This window comes from Onychostoma macrolepis, chromosome 08 (genome assembly GCF_012432095.1).
Source record: "Onychostoma macrolepis isolate SWU-2019 chromosome 08, ASM1243209v1, whole genome shotgun sequence".
In the NCBI taxonomy this organism is placed as follows: Eukaryota; Metazoa; Chordata; class Actinopteri; order Cypriniformes; family Cyprinidae; genus Onychostoma; species Onychostoma macrolepis.
This window is the reverse complement of record NC_081162.1, coordinates 28,440,720-28,457,856: the sequence shown is the minus strand read 5'-3', so window position 1 is coordinate 28,457,856 and position 17,137 is coordinate 28,440,720. Positions and strand designations below refer to the sequence as shown.

General features: G+C 31.6%; 1 protein-coding gene across 4 annotated transcripts in view; it reads right to left on the bottom strand.

The window, feature by feature from the left end:
• loxhd1b (lipoxygenase homology PLAT domains 1b) overlaps positions 1–17,137 on the bottom strand; it is a 36,602-nt gene that overhangs the window by 1,003 nt on the left and 18,462 nt on the right. For 3 of the 4 annotated variants that reach the window (XM_058783805.1, XM_058783806.1, XM_058783807.1), the window contains 13 exons: positions 15,715–15,877; positions 12,727–12,881; positions 11,379–11,588; positions 9,982–10,108; positions 9,681–9,889; positions 7,697–7,882; positions 7,489–7,616; positions 6,130–6,247; positions 5,784–5,961; positions 3,826–4,011; positions 2,390–2,560; positions 2,167–2,302; positions 910–1,062 (listed from right to left, as the gene is read on the bottom strand). In XM_058783805.1, the coding sequence (XP_058639788.1) occupies positions 910–1,062; positions 2,167–2,302; positions 2,390–2,560; positions 3,826–4,011; positions 5,784–5,961; positions 6,130–6,247; positions 7,489–7,616; positions 7,697–7,882; positions 9,681–9,889; positions 9,982–10,108; positions 11,379–11,588; positions 12,727–12,881; positions 15,715–15,877 (2,120 nt within the window). Of the gene's footprint in view, positions 1–909; positions 1,063–2,166; positions 2,303–2,389; positions 2,561–3,825; positions 4,012–5,783; positions 5,962–6,129; positions 6,248–7,488; positions 7,617–7,696; positions 7,903–9,680; positions 9,890–9,981; positions 10,109–11,378; positions 11,589–12,726; positions 12,882–15,714; positions 15,878–17,137 lie in introns of those variants that run through there. The other variant, XM_058783808.1, reaches the window with a different exon arrangement.

Sequence of the window (17,137 nt, the reverse complement as noted above, 5' to 3'; positions counted from 1 at the left end):
AAGAAATTGTCTTGTTTTCTGTAAAAAAAAATAAAATAAAATTTTGTTAGTTTTTCCTTAAAACAAGCAAAAATATCTGCCAATGGCCAAAATCTTTTTTTGCAGTGTAGAAGTAATAAACATTCTTAAAGTTCTTTTTTAAATGAGAGTACATTGAAAATAACTGTAATCTCTGCTGTTTTTTTTTCTTTCTGTTTTTGCAGTTGAAACCTTAACATTTTATTTGTGGATTTAACATTAATAGATGGTCTAAAGCAAAAGAGCTGTAAAAATTCTAAAAATCTTTTACAGCACCTTGTATTTAAGTTTCCATAATCCATTTGAAAAAAATATAATATATTTTATTAAAAATAATTAAATATTAATATATGCATTTTTAATGAATAAATCTGTATATATAAATTATTTATTTTACAAGTGTAATGTTTGTGATTTTTATTCATGCAAGCTATAGCTCCTGACCTTTAAATCAAAACAGACTCGTGATTTTATGACATCGATTCTGCTTTATTTATTCAGAAACACAAGTATCTTAATGATATTTGTGTATTTTACTTTCATTTTATTACAAGTAGGCCAACAGCGCCCCCTAAGTAAAAATAACGCCTGTTGATTCTCGCACACTGGACACATCGTTCTGTGTGTACATTCTCAAATTAAATGCAGCAATCCAAAACAATGAATCTAATCACAATTCAGGCAAAAGTTTGCTTCAAGAATGACCACACTGCTGATGTGATCTTATCACTATCACACCCTGAGCACATATGAGCTATCCGTCTCATCGCCAAGGCATATCGGCATCATTTTTTCAAATCGTTTACATTTTGAACCTTTATCGGCTGATTCCAATAACGCACCGATAATATCGTGAATCCCTGATTTCAGATATACGAGACATAAACTCACTTGTTTCTCAGCTCTTTCTCCGTGATCACCACCTCCTGCACGTGCCAGAAAGACTCGTTCTTCACCTTCTTCTCCTTCGTTATATGGCCCAAACAAATACCGACGATCTCGCCCACATTTTTAGAGGAAAACTCGAATGAATCCGTGGCACCTCTGAAACAGAGTCAGATTATTGTTTAATGGTCATTTATTTTTAACGTTTGTCACTGCAAAAATGTGTTTTCTTTAATTATTGGACATTTGGACAGGTCTAAACAATAATCTGAATTATTTTAGTATCATTGATATACTATTATAGTTTTTATTAATATTCTGATTATTTTTATTTTTATTTTTATACTTTTCATTATCTTTTTAGTATTTTTTGCTTTTGTAATTTTTTTTGTTTTTATTATTTGTAGTTATTTTTATATTTTATGTTTTAAAAATGTCTATATACATCATGTCTATGTAAATTCATTTTTGTTTCATTTTTTTCAAGTTTTTATATTTTTTATTTATTTTTATATTTTCCACTTTTCAATTTTAGTTAACGTTTTAGGATTATTTGTGATTATTTGTTATTTTTATTATTAGTAGTTATTTTTATTTTATTTATTAATATGTCTGTATAGTTTTAGCTATTTACTGTATATTTCAGTTTTAGTTATTTTAGTACATCAAGTTAAACTAAACAAAAACAAAAACAAAAGTTTTAAGTTTTTAAATATTTGAATATTTTTATATTTTCCATTTTAGTCAACGTTTTAGCATTTTTGCTTTTGAATTTTTTTTTGGTTTCTACTATTAGTAATTTTTATATTTTTGTTTTAAAATGTCTATATACGTCATGTCAATGTAAATTCATTTTTGTTTCATTTTTAGTGATTTTAGTACATAAAGTTAAACTAAATTAAAATGAGAAATGTTGCTTTAGCAACTAGATGAAATAAGTTAATAAGTTTTTATTAATATTTTGAATTCATTTTTATTTTTATATTTTCCACTTTTCAATTTTAGTTAACGTTTTATGATTATTTGTGATTATTAGTTATTTTTATTGGTATTTGTTATTTTTATTATATTTATTATTATTATTATTATTAAATATGTCTATATAGTTTTTTGTTCATTTGTATTTCTAAGAAACAGAAATTTGAGAAATGTTGCCTAGCTGAAATTAACAAAACTGTTTTGTTTTTTTTGTTTTTTGCTTTGGTTAGTTATATGTAACATTGGCTAAAATGACATTGCGTGTAACCGGGACATTGTACATACCGCAAAAACTTCTTCTTCTTTGAGTTTTCCATCATAAACTCCTTTGAACGTCCTTTTTTCCCCTCCAGAATGATCCAGACATTCTCCTTCGTCTCGGCATCTTCAGAGTTGGCTGTTGTGATCTCAAATTCATATTCTGAAAAGACGTTACAAAGAAAATTTCAATGCACAAAACAAATACACTGCTCGTGAGTTACACACATAGGCAACGCTCTTCTCTTACTGGTCTTGTCACTGAGATCCAGAATATCGTTATTGGCACATGCCAGTTCCCTCATGATTTGCCCGTCATCCTCACTTTTGGCCAGCCATCGGTCGCAGGGAAAGCGGAAGGTTTGATCCAGCAGGTCGTCCTTCACATCGACATACTCCAGATGCCATCCAGGAGCCGGACCTCATCACAGTAACGTACAGTTTAGACACAATATTGTCAAAATGGACAATTTTGCTCTGTTTCAGCAATCATTTCACCCCTGATCAACACAATGGTGTTTCGTTCCTGAGCGATTCAGCATTTTTGAACAAAAAGTCAGTTAATGATTCAACAAGCCAATCATAAAGACAGCTTCTAAATTTAAAACTGCATACTAGTGTATGACTCTTAGTATTTCAGCATATATTTCTATGGCAGAAATAGTAAGAACAGTATACTTGCACATGGTTCAGAATTCATCACTTCATCACTTCATTTTTCAATGAATCAGCCATTTTGAATGAATCAATGAATCAATCTTTGAATCAATCTTTGAATCAGTAATTCAATGATTCACTTATTTGCCGCCACCTCATATTCATATTTCAAGTATCATTTCATAATTCTATATTCAATCTATGTTATACTTAAAACAATAATCTCATAACATTATTTATGTAATTGCGACTGCAGTGTAAATGCATTCATGGCATCTCTGAACTGCATTAAAGAGTGGTTTACAAGTAATAATGCTGTAAATAATGTTCAGTTTCTTGCACAGATTGATCATTTCGCTTCATAAGACCTCAATATATCATCAGGAGCCACGGGTATTAATTTTGTGTTGCCTAAAATCCTTTTTTTTATTCTCAAAAACCGTAGCTGCTATTTGTGACCCTGGACAACAAAACCAGTCATAAGGGTACATTTTTTGAAATTTATACATCATCATCTGTATGTTGATATACAGTTATCTGAAAGCTCAAATAATCTTTCCATTGATGTATGGTTTGTTGGACAATATTTGTCTGAGATACAACTATTTGAAAATCTGGAATCTGAGGGTGCAAAAATCTAAATACTGAGAAAATCGCCTTTAAAGTTGTTCAAATGAAGTTCTTAGCAATGCATATTACTAATAAAATATTAAGTTTTGATATATTTAAGGTAGGAAATTTACAAAATATCTTCATGGAACATGACCTTTATTTAATATCCTAATGATTTTTGGCATAAAAGAAAAATGGATAATTTTGACCCATACAATGTATTGTTGGCTATTGCTACAAATATAGCTGTGCTGCTTATGACTGCTTCTGTGCTGCAGGGACACATTTACTGTTTTAGGATTATTTTTTAGTCTGTTTTTATCCTGTCTTCACTGAATAGTGCCCTGCTTTCTGGTGTTATAGAAATAGCCAAACACACACACACACACACACACACACACACAGAACGTTTCTCACCCTTGTTGTCGTGCCACACTCGGACCTTGGATAGCTCGCCCAGACTCAGAATATCCCCGAAACGGAAAACATCCACCTGATTGTGTTCGAATTTGTTCCTGTTGCTGCATTCTCTCAGTGCCAGCGTTCCCGTGTCTCCGTTTTCCCCGAACACGATCAGAAACACATTGGCATCTGTGCCGGCGGCTGCCAAACGACATGAGAAAACGGTTGTGCATCTATAGAAGAGCAGCATGATGCTCATTTATAACACACAATCACAAATCACATCTCTTTAATATCTCACAGCTTTCTCCCGTCCTGACAGCCATGAGATTCAATGTAGAGGACATGGAGTATTTTATTTCATTTCTCAGATTGTTCTCCTGAGACTCCTGTAACCTCACGAGATCTCAACAGTGATTAGATTCTGCAAAGTCTGTAATCAATATGAACCAGTGTTCATTCATTAGCACTGAGATACTCTTATAGTTTCTATTTTTATTTTTTCATTTGCATTTTAATTTTAGCTATAGTAATTTTGTGTTTTCATTTTTATTAGTTTTTTTTTTATATATATATCTATATATATTTTTTTTAATTAAATTCTACTTCAGTTTTAGTTATTTTAATACATACCTTGGCAACAAGCTGAATTAAGTTTACTTGGGGGGGAAAAAAACTATTAAATATTTTCTGTATTAAGTTCTTTTTATTATTATTAAATTTTAAGTTAGTTTTTTTTCACTTAATTTCACTTATTTTATTTCAAGTAATATAATTTTTGCTTTTAGATTTTGAATTAGATTTAATTTTAATATTTTCCATTTTATTTTAATTTTAGTTACAGTAATTCTAATTCTAAAAAAAATCTATAGAGTTTATATTAATTTTATTTTAGTTTTACTTATTTTAATACATCACATTAAACTAAATGAAAATGAGGTGTTTCTTTAGGAATTACCTGAAATGTTTTTTTGTTTTTATCCCAGTTAACATATATTGTACGTAAGTAATGAAAACTGTTGTTTTTTTATGGTTGTAGTTTTAGTGAACAATAGTATCCTTGATATGATGTTGATCTGTTTAGTAACCACGATCAGGGCCCGTATTCACAAAACATTTTATCTCACCACTAAGAGTTCTCCTAAATAGCAGTAAAGTTTTTAGCAAAGAGTTTTCTCTTAAAACCTGTTCACAAAGCTGCCGAGACACACTTGTACTCAGGAACAGAGAGCAGTCTTAAGCTCAGAGTAAGGGGGCGGAGTTTACCTCGTTGCTATGGGTGATGTCAGAGTGCTTATTAACTACGCACACAGTGATTGGCTGATAGTCTCTGTCAGAGATTTATTCATAGAAATATTGTAAAGCGCGATATTATGATGCCACATTCAAATAAAGATTTTAAAATGCAGGCTAAGTGTCACTAATTAAACAAGTATATGTTCAGCTAATAGTCAGCCTCTTACATGTGTGCTTCTCGTAAACAATTAGTGAATATGCATTAATTAACAGAGTAGAATAATCACGGCTGATAGTAAGACATGCAAACATAAAATAAAACCAAATTGGACTGTTACTTCTTGTCCGGCTGATTAATGAAAACAAGCATATAATCAAAGGGAAGTTTAGAGTTGGGATAACTTCCAAAATCAAAGGCGATTCCTTTTAAAAAGCTAATTATTGTCAAATGTTTCTAAAATGCGTTTACGTTCCGAGGCAGATTTCCAGAAACAGCTATTTTAGGATAGTTTGTGACCTTTTCACTGCTCCTAACCTTTCACAGATTTAGGAGCTAGTTTTAGCGCTAAAATACTCTTAGAGCACAAATTTGGGAGTCCTAAATTTAGGACTGACACGCCCCTTATTTTTATGATTTTTTCCTAAATCGGCGAGTTATGAGCTACTTTTAGCCTGAAGATGTTTTGTGAATTCCTTCCGTGGTGTAATACTGCATCATGTTTGCTCGTTACACCTACCAGCGATGTCACTGGTTTTAACCTGGATGCTGTATGTGGTTTTCTCCACCATCTCCTCATCTTCCACGACCGCAGGAAGTTCACAGACCTTGGTCCTCTTGGGTCCTTTGGTCTTAGAGAGCCACTCCTCATAGGTGAAAACATACACCTCCTCCGTGCTCAGGTTTCTCATGATTATCTGGGTCATTTGACAGGAACAAACAACATGTTTATAGTCATGCCCTTAATGAGTTTCAGTCATTATGTTGTGCTTAACCTGGTAACCTGATTAAAAGACTCTCAGATTTGAGTCTGAACAGGATGTGAGCTGCTCGAGTTTCATTAGATGCTCGGATCACAGACTGACCTTGTCGAGGAACCAATCAGGACGACTTCCTGTCCCGTCGATACGAACACGAAGCTTTTTTAGGGGCGCGATGTCATCGATCTCCAGGTTAAACGTGTCTTCCTGTCCTCTTTCAAACCTACCACAAACCACGGTTATTAAACTAAAACTAAACTAAAACTAAAACCATTTTAAAAAAAAAAACTTTTTTTCGTTACTTAAAATAAAATTAATTTTAACTGAAAAAACAAACAAACACTACTTCAGCTAGTTCCCCAAGTAGCAATTCTCTTTTTCATTTCATTTAACTTGATGCAATAAAATCACTTAATCTAAAATAAAATTTAATAAAAACTATATATTTAGATACATAAAAAAACAATAAAAATGACAAAAATGCACAACAGAATGACTAAAAATAAAATTGCAAATACATTTATAAAATCATTCAAACAAAACATAAAAGACAAAATGACAAAAGATAAACCATAAAATATATTTCCATTACTTGAAATAAAATAAATGTTAAGTAAAATAAATATTTTGTTTCAGCTATTCGACAATGTAACATTTCTTGCTTTCATTTAGCTTAACTTGATGTACTAAAATAACTAAAACTAATAAAAATGTCAAAAACACACAACAAAATTGCGAATACTTTGAAGTGAAAATAGAAAATACAAAAATAAAAACTAATTTAAAATTTTAAAAAACTAACTATAACAATGTCATTACTTGAAATCAAATAAACATTAAGTGAAATAAAAATGTTCACTACTTTTACTAGAAATAGTACAAACTTTAAGTGAAATGAGATATTTAAAAAAAGAAACTTACATTAATTTTATTTCAGCTAGTTGCTAAGGCAACGTTTCTTATTTTTGTTGAAAAATATCATTAATAAAAACGATATAGACATATAGTCACATGCACATGCATACATGCACATAATACACACACACACACAAATATTAATAGACATGACAAAAACACCTGACAAAAAAAAATTGCTATGAATTGAACTTTAAAATTAAAATGGAAAATATGAATATAAAAAGAAACTTAAACAGTAAAACAAAACTGTTACTTGAAAAAAAAAAAAAAATGTTACCTAAAATAAAATTATAAGAACTTAAACTTATTTTATTTCAGCTAAGTCGACATTTCACATTTTCATTTTTACTTTACCTTGATGTACTAAATATAACTAAAACGAAATAAAATAGAAACTATATAGACATTTAAAAAATAAAAATAAATAAATAATAATTTCAAAAACTTTAAATTCAAAATGAAAACAGAAAATATGACAATAAAATCTAATTCAAAATATGAACAAAAACCTAAATATGGCTGTTGGTGATTCTGGTAAATACGTACCTGTCCTCATGTTTAGCGAGGAGCATCTCCTCCATGCTCCCGTTGGCTCCAAACACGGATATGAAGATGTTGGTGTCTGTTCCTGCATTCTGAGTGTCACCGGTGACCACCGTCACCTCATAAACCACCTGAACAACAGCCAGAATATGAGCCTTGCCATCTACACACAGAGACCTTCAGACTGATCACACTTAACGAGCGTCTGGACCTTCCGGATGATGCTGATGGTGGTGGCGTCCAGTATGTTGAAGACTCTGGCCGTCAGACCGTCTCCTCTGTCTTTGGCCAGCCAGCACTTGCACAGAAAGTTGTACTGAATGCCTTTGGTGGGAACGGCCACCGACAGCTGGTCCACCAGCCAGCAGCTCTCTGGAGTCGCTCCGTTATGACCCAACTGAGGACAGAACATCAGCACTGGAGCGAGAATTCACTGGCAATCAACTGCTGATACTGCTGATCACATGCACATGACGGCTGAAGTGTTATAACATGCAAACACGGCTGTTCCTGACGCTCTTCTACATCGTTTGATGAATTACTGCAGCCATGATCACTAGATCTTGTTTGCAAAAGTTCAATAAACAAGTTAATTAAGAGACTTACGTTTTAGACGCTATATTTCCTGTTTTGCGCTATTTTGACAACAAAAATTATTCCAAACACAGTCACAACACTGTTTTGAGTCTCATGACGGTGATTCGTTCCTGAATGAATCGATCGTTTAAATGATTCGGTTCAATCGCAATGACTCACTTATTAACAGTGACTTGCTGCCACCTGCTGGTGGTTTTAATTTCACATTTAAAGTATCTTTTCATTATTTAAATCATTTCAAATATCAGTATTCAAAGTTTTATGTTTAATATATCAAAACATTATTTATGTATTTGTAATTGCAGGTTAAATGCATTCATGTCCTGCATTAAACAGTGAGTAAATACATCTAAACACCTCTTCAGACGCAGCTTCTGTGTTTCCTCTGCATTGTGAAGATGAATTTTGTTGATACTGATTTAATTTGCTTGGTAACATCCCAAACTTCTTATTATTCTAATTCACTGATTAAATGTAAGAATTTGACTCAAAAGATAATTGGACACTTTTTTTATTTTATTTTATTTTTTAAATGGCTTTATAAAGGTAAAAATGCCATAAAACAAAAAATTAATTTAAACTTATTGGAAAAATGTTTTATCCCCTCACAGAATATGAAGAATATCAAAATCAGCTGTCCACGGCAGTCCTTAAGATATCAGCACAATAACACACTCAGCAAAATATCGCCTAATTATCGTTATTGATAAAATCCCAGAAATTATTGAGGTATTATTTTTTGTCGATATTGCACACCCCTAGTTCAAACGTTACATTACTATTCATAGTTTACATTTTTTTTAAATAATATAGTTTTTGTTGATATTTTGAATTATTTTCTGTTTTCATTATATGTCTATATAGTTTTTATTAATTAGTATGTATCAGTTTTAATTTATTTAGTTTTAGTTGTTTTTATACTTTTGACTTTTTTGTACTTAAGTAAAAAAGTTTTCTTTAGTATTTTTTTTTTTTAAATCCTGGAATCAGTTTTAATTACATATTTTTTTGGCATTTCAAAAATAATTTTACTTTTTTAATTTTTTATTTCAGTTAATGTTTATTTTATTTAAAGCATGTTTTCGTTAACTATAATAATCCTAGAAAGGATTGATCAAAAGTGACAGTAAAGACATTTATAATGTTACAAAATATTTATATTTCAAATAAATGCTGTTCTTTTGAACTTTCTATTCATCTATGAATCCTGAAAAATAAAATGCATCACGGTTTCCACAAAAATATTGTGCAGCACAACTGTTTTCAACATTGATAATAATCAGAAATGTTTCTTGAGCAGCAAATCAGCATATTAGAATGATTTCTGAAGATCATGTGACACTGAAGACTGCAGTAATGATGCTGAAAATACAGCTGCGCATCACAGAAATAAATTACAGTTTAACACATATTCACATAGAAAATATTTATTGTAAACTGTAATAATATTTCACAATTTTTACATTATTTTTGATCAAATAAATGCAGCCTGGGTGAGCAGAAGAGACTTCTCTCAAAAACATTAAAAAGTTGAACAATAGTGTAAACGTTCACTCCTCTGTTTGATGTGTTTAAAACAAACAACAGAAGAGTCTCACCTCAACTCTCTTGATCTCACCCACGTCTAGTCCGTAACACATGAAGTGCTCCATTCCTCCTGCAGCGAAGCATGTCTTCCCATCAGTGAGATCCAGCCAGAGTCGCTCCGTTTCTAAATCGTTGGGCCCCATGATGATAATGTAAACCCGACTGGTGGTGCTGGCGTCACGGTCGTCTCCGGTGGACACTGTGAAGTGGTACGGGATCACTGCCAAAACACAGATGCTGAGCATTAAACGACCCACATCTCTGTCTGTCTGAGGCTTCAGAATGAATCACTGAAATAAAGCATCATCTTACTCGGACCCTCCTCCATAATAACAGCCTTTTTCTTCTTCTTCTTCTTGTTCATGTTGCTGTCCAGACCTGCTTTAGAGTTCTGCATGTTCTTCTTTGCGTTCTGAGGGTTCCTCTCACCCTCGTATCCCTAACAGAAAAACACGACAGTGAATTATGCGCGTTAACTTTTAATGAAGTTTCTATTAGGGCTGATTAAAATTTTTTATCTAATTAATTACATGAAGTGTCAATTACTTAAGTATCAATTTGGGCTGAGAAATGACCCTCAAAAGATCATTTAAAGTCATTATTGTGTTAAATAAGAAAAACATTGAATAGACATTACAGAAAAGTAGATTTAGAAAGAAATATTTTGATTCAACATAAAAAAAAATTTAATGTTGATTTTTGTTTTTAAATTTATTGGTCTGTGCAACACCGCTTCAAGTCGAACACACGTCTTTCTGAACACATCACTGAATCATTGAGTCGCTCGTTCAAAGCTTGGATTCATTCAGTAACGAATCACTGCTGTGTGTTGCTCAGAGATGCAAAACAGTTCTGCTGTGGCTTTTATTGGAACTATTTTGTGAAATCGATCAAAACAGACAACATTGTGTCTAAAATGTAAAATAGTATTAACTTCTTGTTTATTGATCTGTTGTATAATTCAGTATCACATTTGCAGTGGTGCAGATATTGGGGAGAAACAGCACTCTTGCTGGTGTGATATTGCTAAACTATACCATATAAATATGTGACCCTGAACCACAAAACCAGTCATAAGGGTCAATTTGTTTTTAATTGAGACTTGTACACCATCTGAAAGCTTTCCATTGATGTATGGTTTGTTGGACAATATTTGTCTGAGATACAACTATTTGAAAATCTGGAATCTGAGGGAGCAAAAAAATCTAAATATTGAGAAAATCGCCTTTAAAGTTGTTCAAATGAAGTTCTTAGCGATGCATATTACTAATCAAAAATGAAGTTTTGATATATTTACGGTAGGAAATTTACTATATATATTCATGGAACATGATCTTTACTTAATATCCAAATGATTTTTGGCATAAAAGAAAAATGGATAATTTTGACGCATACAATGTATTGTTGTCTATTGCTGCAAATATAGCTGTGCTGCTTATGACTGCTTTTGTGCTCCAGGGTCACATATTAGAGGGTGGTTTTTTGCATTCATTTCTTGAATTTTAGATTCATGTAACTGCACTGTAACAGGCTCCATCACGCAGTCAGTCATCCTGCATCATGTTCATCAGAAACTGCATCAATGTAAGATGACAGACAGGTCTGGATGGGACACGGTGTTAAATGCATTTTAACACTTTATTTATTCCATAATTAATTGACAAGTTAAATCGACAGCCCTACTTTTTATTAAGTGAGATTTCCAGTACCTTGACAAAGAAGGTCCTCTCGATGCGCTTGTCCTCTTTCTTAGTGGAGAGCCAGCGTTCACACAGGAACATGTAAACCTCTTCTGTGTCCACATCCACCACCTCCACCTGATCCAGATACCAGTCAGCTCCAGCCAGAGAGTCATCATGCCGGATTCTGATCTTATAGACCTGACCCAGATCCACGGCTTCAATGCTGAACTTGTCAACCTGCACACAAACAGCTGCAGTGAATCCTGAAATGCTGATTTGGAGCTGGCTAACGGTGCTGCTTTCATTGTTGTGCTGATGATGCTCTGCTAAATGAGGTTTGATGGTTAGTGGAGCGTGTTATGGGTCTGATTGACTTTATGGATGATTATATTTCCTTCTTCTACATAAACATTTTTCATTGTGACAGCTCTAATAGCTATAAAACTGTTCTGAAGCTATTTTAAAAATGTAAAAATGTTTACTTTTTAATTTTAAATTGAAACCACTATACAATAAACTGAATTTCCTTCTGCTAATTCAGATGAAAAGGGTATTATCAGGGTTATTATAATTTAGAAAATTGTGTCACTTGACATAAAATTAAAAATTTTTCATTTCATTTTCATGGTACTTGATGTAATGTAACTTGATGTAACAAAAAAATAATAATAATAACGAAAATAACACTTTAAATTAAATTAAAATATAAAAAATAAAATACATGAAAAAATAAAAATGTAAAATATTAAAACAAAATATATATTTTCTATCAGAATCTAATTATTACTAAAAAAAGTATAACAGTATCTCACTGATACTAAAATAACACTGGTTATTATTCACTGTATTATTCATCGAATCTAGAAATAAGCTACTTTTGTGCAACCAAGGGGTGTTAAGATAACTTAAAATGATTTAAAATAAGACAAAACCACATTTTTCACAAATTCACCAAAATTTATTTAAATTAAAAAAAAATTATTTTTTTTTTTTTGGAGGAATCTGGATATTTGAAGAAGCCTCATTTGAAATGCGAGATTTCTTGACCTATAAGTTATGGAAATTCATAAACTCATATAACTTCATGGGCATTTTTATAATGAATATGCATTTTTCTAGTTATTCCAAGCTCTAAAATGTAAAATAATAAAGTAAATAATATTGTTAAAAATATCCAGTAAATCATGTAAATTCCTTGGTTAATAAGAGCAGTATCACTGAAGAACATATTATTTTGAATAATACTGGACCTTGGAGTCAAAAAGGTTGTGAACTGCTGTTCTAGATGGTTTTACATCATCCTCTATAGCTGCCATATTTGCTTTAGCAAGGAAATGTCTTTGAAGAAAGATATAATAATAATTATGAGACTTACGGCTCCTCTCTCAAACTTGTTGCTGCTGCTCTCAGATTTGCTGAGCTTGCGTTCTCCGGTGTCTCCCAGATCTCCGTAGATGGTCAGGAACACATTGGCATCAGTACCGGCTCCGTTCATGTCACCCGTTCTCACCGACACCTTATACGTGTGAGCTGCAGAAACATCAGCATGTGTGTTAATGATTGACAACAAGAGTGATGCACCACTCTGACCTTTCAAGAATATTCTGCTATAATGGAAAACAAACCACAACATGAATCCTGACATGTATTTCCAGCTGAAATGTGTTTGACACAGTGTTGTTATGGTTAACTAAAACTATTCTTCACATTTATTTCTACAGCGCTTTATACAATACAGATTGTTTCAAAGCATTGTCACAGTAAGAAACATGAAAATAACAGTGTTATTGTTGCAAAATTCATTTATTATGAAAAAATAAATAAAAATCATTTCAGCTGTAAAATAGCTTTACAGAAGACAATACAGTCATTATTCAGATCAGTTCAGTTCATGTTTTGTTCTCATCCAAAATAGTGTTAGTGCATTAACTTGATAATATAACCGAACATTAATTGTATTTTAAATCTATTAAAAATGGTTTTTGTCAAGTGAAATTAAGCAGAAATAAAATATAAATATAAGATTTTGGTTTTGATTGCTTCTATTGTCATCATTTGTAAGTCTCTTGGATAAAAGCATCTGCTAAATGACTAAATGTAAGATTAAAAATGTAAATTTAAAAATGATGGAAATGTTGCATTTGGCAACTAACTGAAATAAAATAAATAGTAAGTTCTTAAAATAATATTAAATCAATTAAAAAATTTAATATTAAAATACTGAAGCACTAAATAAATCAAAATAAATAAATAAAATAAACTGACAGCTAAACCTGAAATAAAAATAAATTAAAGCAAAATAATAATAAAAACAACTGATACAAATAAAAATGGCAAAAGCACATAAAATTACTAAAACTTAAACTAAAATAAAAACTGAAAATATAAAAATAAAATCTCAAAATATAAATAAATACTATATTATATAGAATAATACTAAGTCAAGTTTTCATTTGATAGTTTTTGCCAAATTCAAGTTTTTTTTAAAATCTTGAGTTATCCATGTTTTCATTTAATCTCGTTTAGATTTTTGTAATTCTTTAAATGGAATAGCCCAGTCCTTATGTCACAATTTAAATGGTCCAAAATGATGCTGTTGCTAGAAAAACACATTACTCTGATTTAAATGTCTCTTAACTGGTTGACAGTGTGTAACAGAATTGTTTTTAAAGTACATGCTTGTTTTTCAATGCTTAAATGACCTGGCGCCGTCCTATCTGTGAGATCGGTTAAGCTTTAATAAGACTGGATCAGATGTTTGCGATCCGCTGATCAGAACAGCCTGTTCCTTCACAGATCAGGACGTGCGTTTGCTGGACCTGCTGGAAGTTAAAGACCTTTTTTTTTTTACCTTGGCATTTAATTTACGATATATCCCATGAATAATTCACTGAATGCACCACAAATCTCATTTTTCCTCAAATCCTCATGTCTCTTTCCAGGTCTATTTTTACACACAAACTAATTTTCTTTCACTTCTAATACCTTTACTAGGGCTGGGTAAAAAGAACATTGATTTCTCAATTTTAATCAATTCTCATTTTTATGAAACAATATCAATTCTTAAATCCCAAGAATTGATTACTCTAGCCTGTTTTCAGTTAATAAACAGAACATTGTACTGTGTCTCTCATTCAATAAATCGCAATAAGCTTTGTGATTTGTTACTTTTGATATGAACCAAAGTCTGAGATTTCAAATTCTGTCCGTTTTATTGCAATATTCAAATAATAAATGCCATTTAATGTGAAGTAACTGATCGTCTCCTCCGCTTTATTACCAGTTACAGCACAAAATAAACATGAATAAACATCTGAAGGTATGTTAAAAGAAAGAGTACAACTTACTGAAATCCGTATCCTGGCTCATGTAATCGCTCAATCATTATTTCAACCGCGCAAAGATGTAAATATAAAAGCTTGTAAACAAGTCAAGTAACGTCACAATTAAATTACCTCAGAAAAAACATAATCTGTAATCATAAACTCGTTAGTCAGCTAGAGAAATTAACTCTAGTGAGGATAATTTTGCTAAATATATGCACCACATAGCATTTTTTGGCTGCTCTTCAATATTTGATTTATGTTTGAACAAATATATTTTATATAATATTAATATAATGTAATATAATATTTATTTTTAAAATAATTTTAAGCTTCAATATTAATGTAGTACCAACTGACTACATTACAGCATTAGATGAGAGATTTTTTTTCCTTGAGAAAATTTGCCATGTACTGTACATGATGTATATCCAAAATAATCAATATTGAATCAAATCGAATCGCAAGCTTGTGAAGCATAATCAAATCGTGAAATGTATGTTAAAACTAGTGCTGTCAAACAATTAATCATGATTAATCACATCCAAAATAAAAGTTTTTGTTTACATAATATATGTGTGTACTGTGTATATTTATTATGTATATATAAAGATACACACATACAATATATATTTTGAAAACATTTACATGTATTTATATGATTTATATTATATATAAATATTTTATATAAACGTAACATAAACGTTTTTTCTTAAATATATACATGCATGTGTGTGTATTTATATATATATAATAATATAAACAGTACACTCATATATGTTAGGTAAACAAAAACTTTTATTTTGGATAGGATTAATCGCGATTAATCGTTTGACAGCACTAGTTAACACCTGGCCCTAGTGTTTATTTGTTATCTGTCAAAATGATGGAATCTTTTGCTGATTGCTCACAGTTTAACAGAAGTTATTCCTATAGCATCATGGGGCATAGGAGAAAGCTGGATATTTGTGTTTATTTGTGCTTTATAAATAAATAAATGGACTTAAAGCCTAATACTGTAGAGTACGACAGTCACATACTCTCCAGAGCATCCTCCACCTCGATCTCGTTGAGTTTGAGCGTCCCGTCTCTCAGCAGCTTCTCCGTGATGATCTCCGACGGCACCAGCTCTCTCACCGTCTCGCCGTCATCCTCAGACTTGGCCAGCCAGCGTTCACAGGGGAAGATGGTCGTCTCCGAACCCTGGAGAACATTCGGTTCACGTTTTCCATTTCAAAATTCCATACTTTTCCAGACTCGAATTTCCAAACCTCTCAGTAGAATAACAGAGCATACTAAACATAAATGGTTCATACAGCATTATTTTCAGCTTTATATTTGGTATATAGTTATGGAAGGCATTATCTACTAATTTTAAATAAATCAATTTAATTCTAAAAATGAAAATGAAAGATTAACAATTTCATTATAGAAAATTATACGCAAAATATGTGTCAAAATATTTTTCAATCGGTCAGGAGCAATGCATTGTCACAGTGAAAATGAAAATTAAATGATTTCATTTCATTTTCAATTTTGGCACATATTTTGCGTTTTTATAATTAAATTTATTTATTTAAAATTGGCAGAAAATGCCTTCCATATATAGTACAGTCATCTGTAAATATTTTTTTCATTGATTTTCTCGAAGTGGCAACATACAGAGCCCCTAAAAAAAAAAAAAAAAAATTAAAAAAATTAAATTTTGCATGCACACAAGAAACAGTTTTGTGCCTTCGAGACACTATTCATCACATGTGCATGGGAATTTTTATTTTTAAAAAGCCTATTTAACCTATTCACTGCCATCTTACCATGAAAAAAACCCAAGAATGATTTAATACAGATCTACTTGCTTAAAATTTGGCTTTCCTAATGGTAGCACCTCAAATATCAAGGCCTAATGTCCAGTTTAACACATCCTCTGTGGCGATGGAGAAACCATGAAACAAGATGAGCTGGTGGCACAATATGGCTGTGTGCAATGTCCTATTTGCCAAGTTCAACGGACTATAAAAAAGACTGGTACTCTAAAAAGGTGTTCAAAATTTGGCTTTTGTTAGGGCAGAATGCCATATTTCAAGACCTTAGGTCTCTTTAATGCATATTCTGTGTTGGCCAAGAAACCACACGCTAAAGGGGCTGATGACACAATAGGTGGCTCAGTGTGCATCGTCCTATATGGTAAGTTTAATGATTTCTCATGTGCATATAAAAGTCTTTATATTTTTTATTTTTGCAAAGGTCCTAGATGCTGTGTAATACAGTACTAAGAATATCATAAGAAGAAATCCAAAACTCTTATAACCTGCATAATGAAAAAGTGCACCTTCAATTCACTCAATCGTGTTTAACAATCACTAAAAAGCTGCCATGAAAACACTTCTTGTACGATGAATTTATTTCCATTAACTTCTTAATTTTCTAAATAGGAACAAAAGTCTGGAAATGACTTTTTCCCAT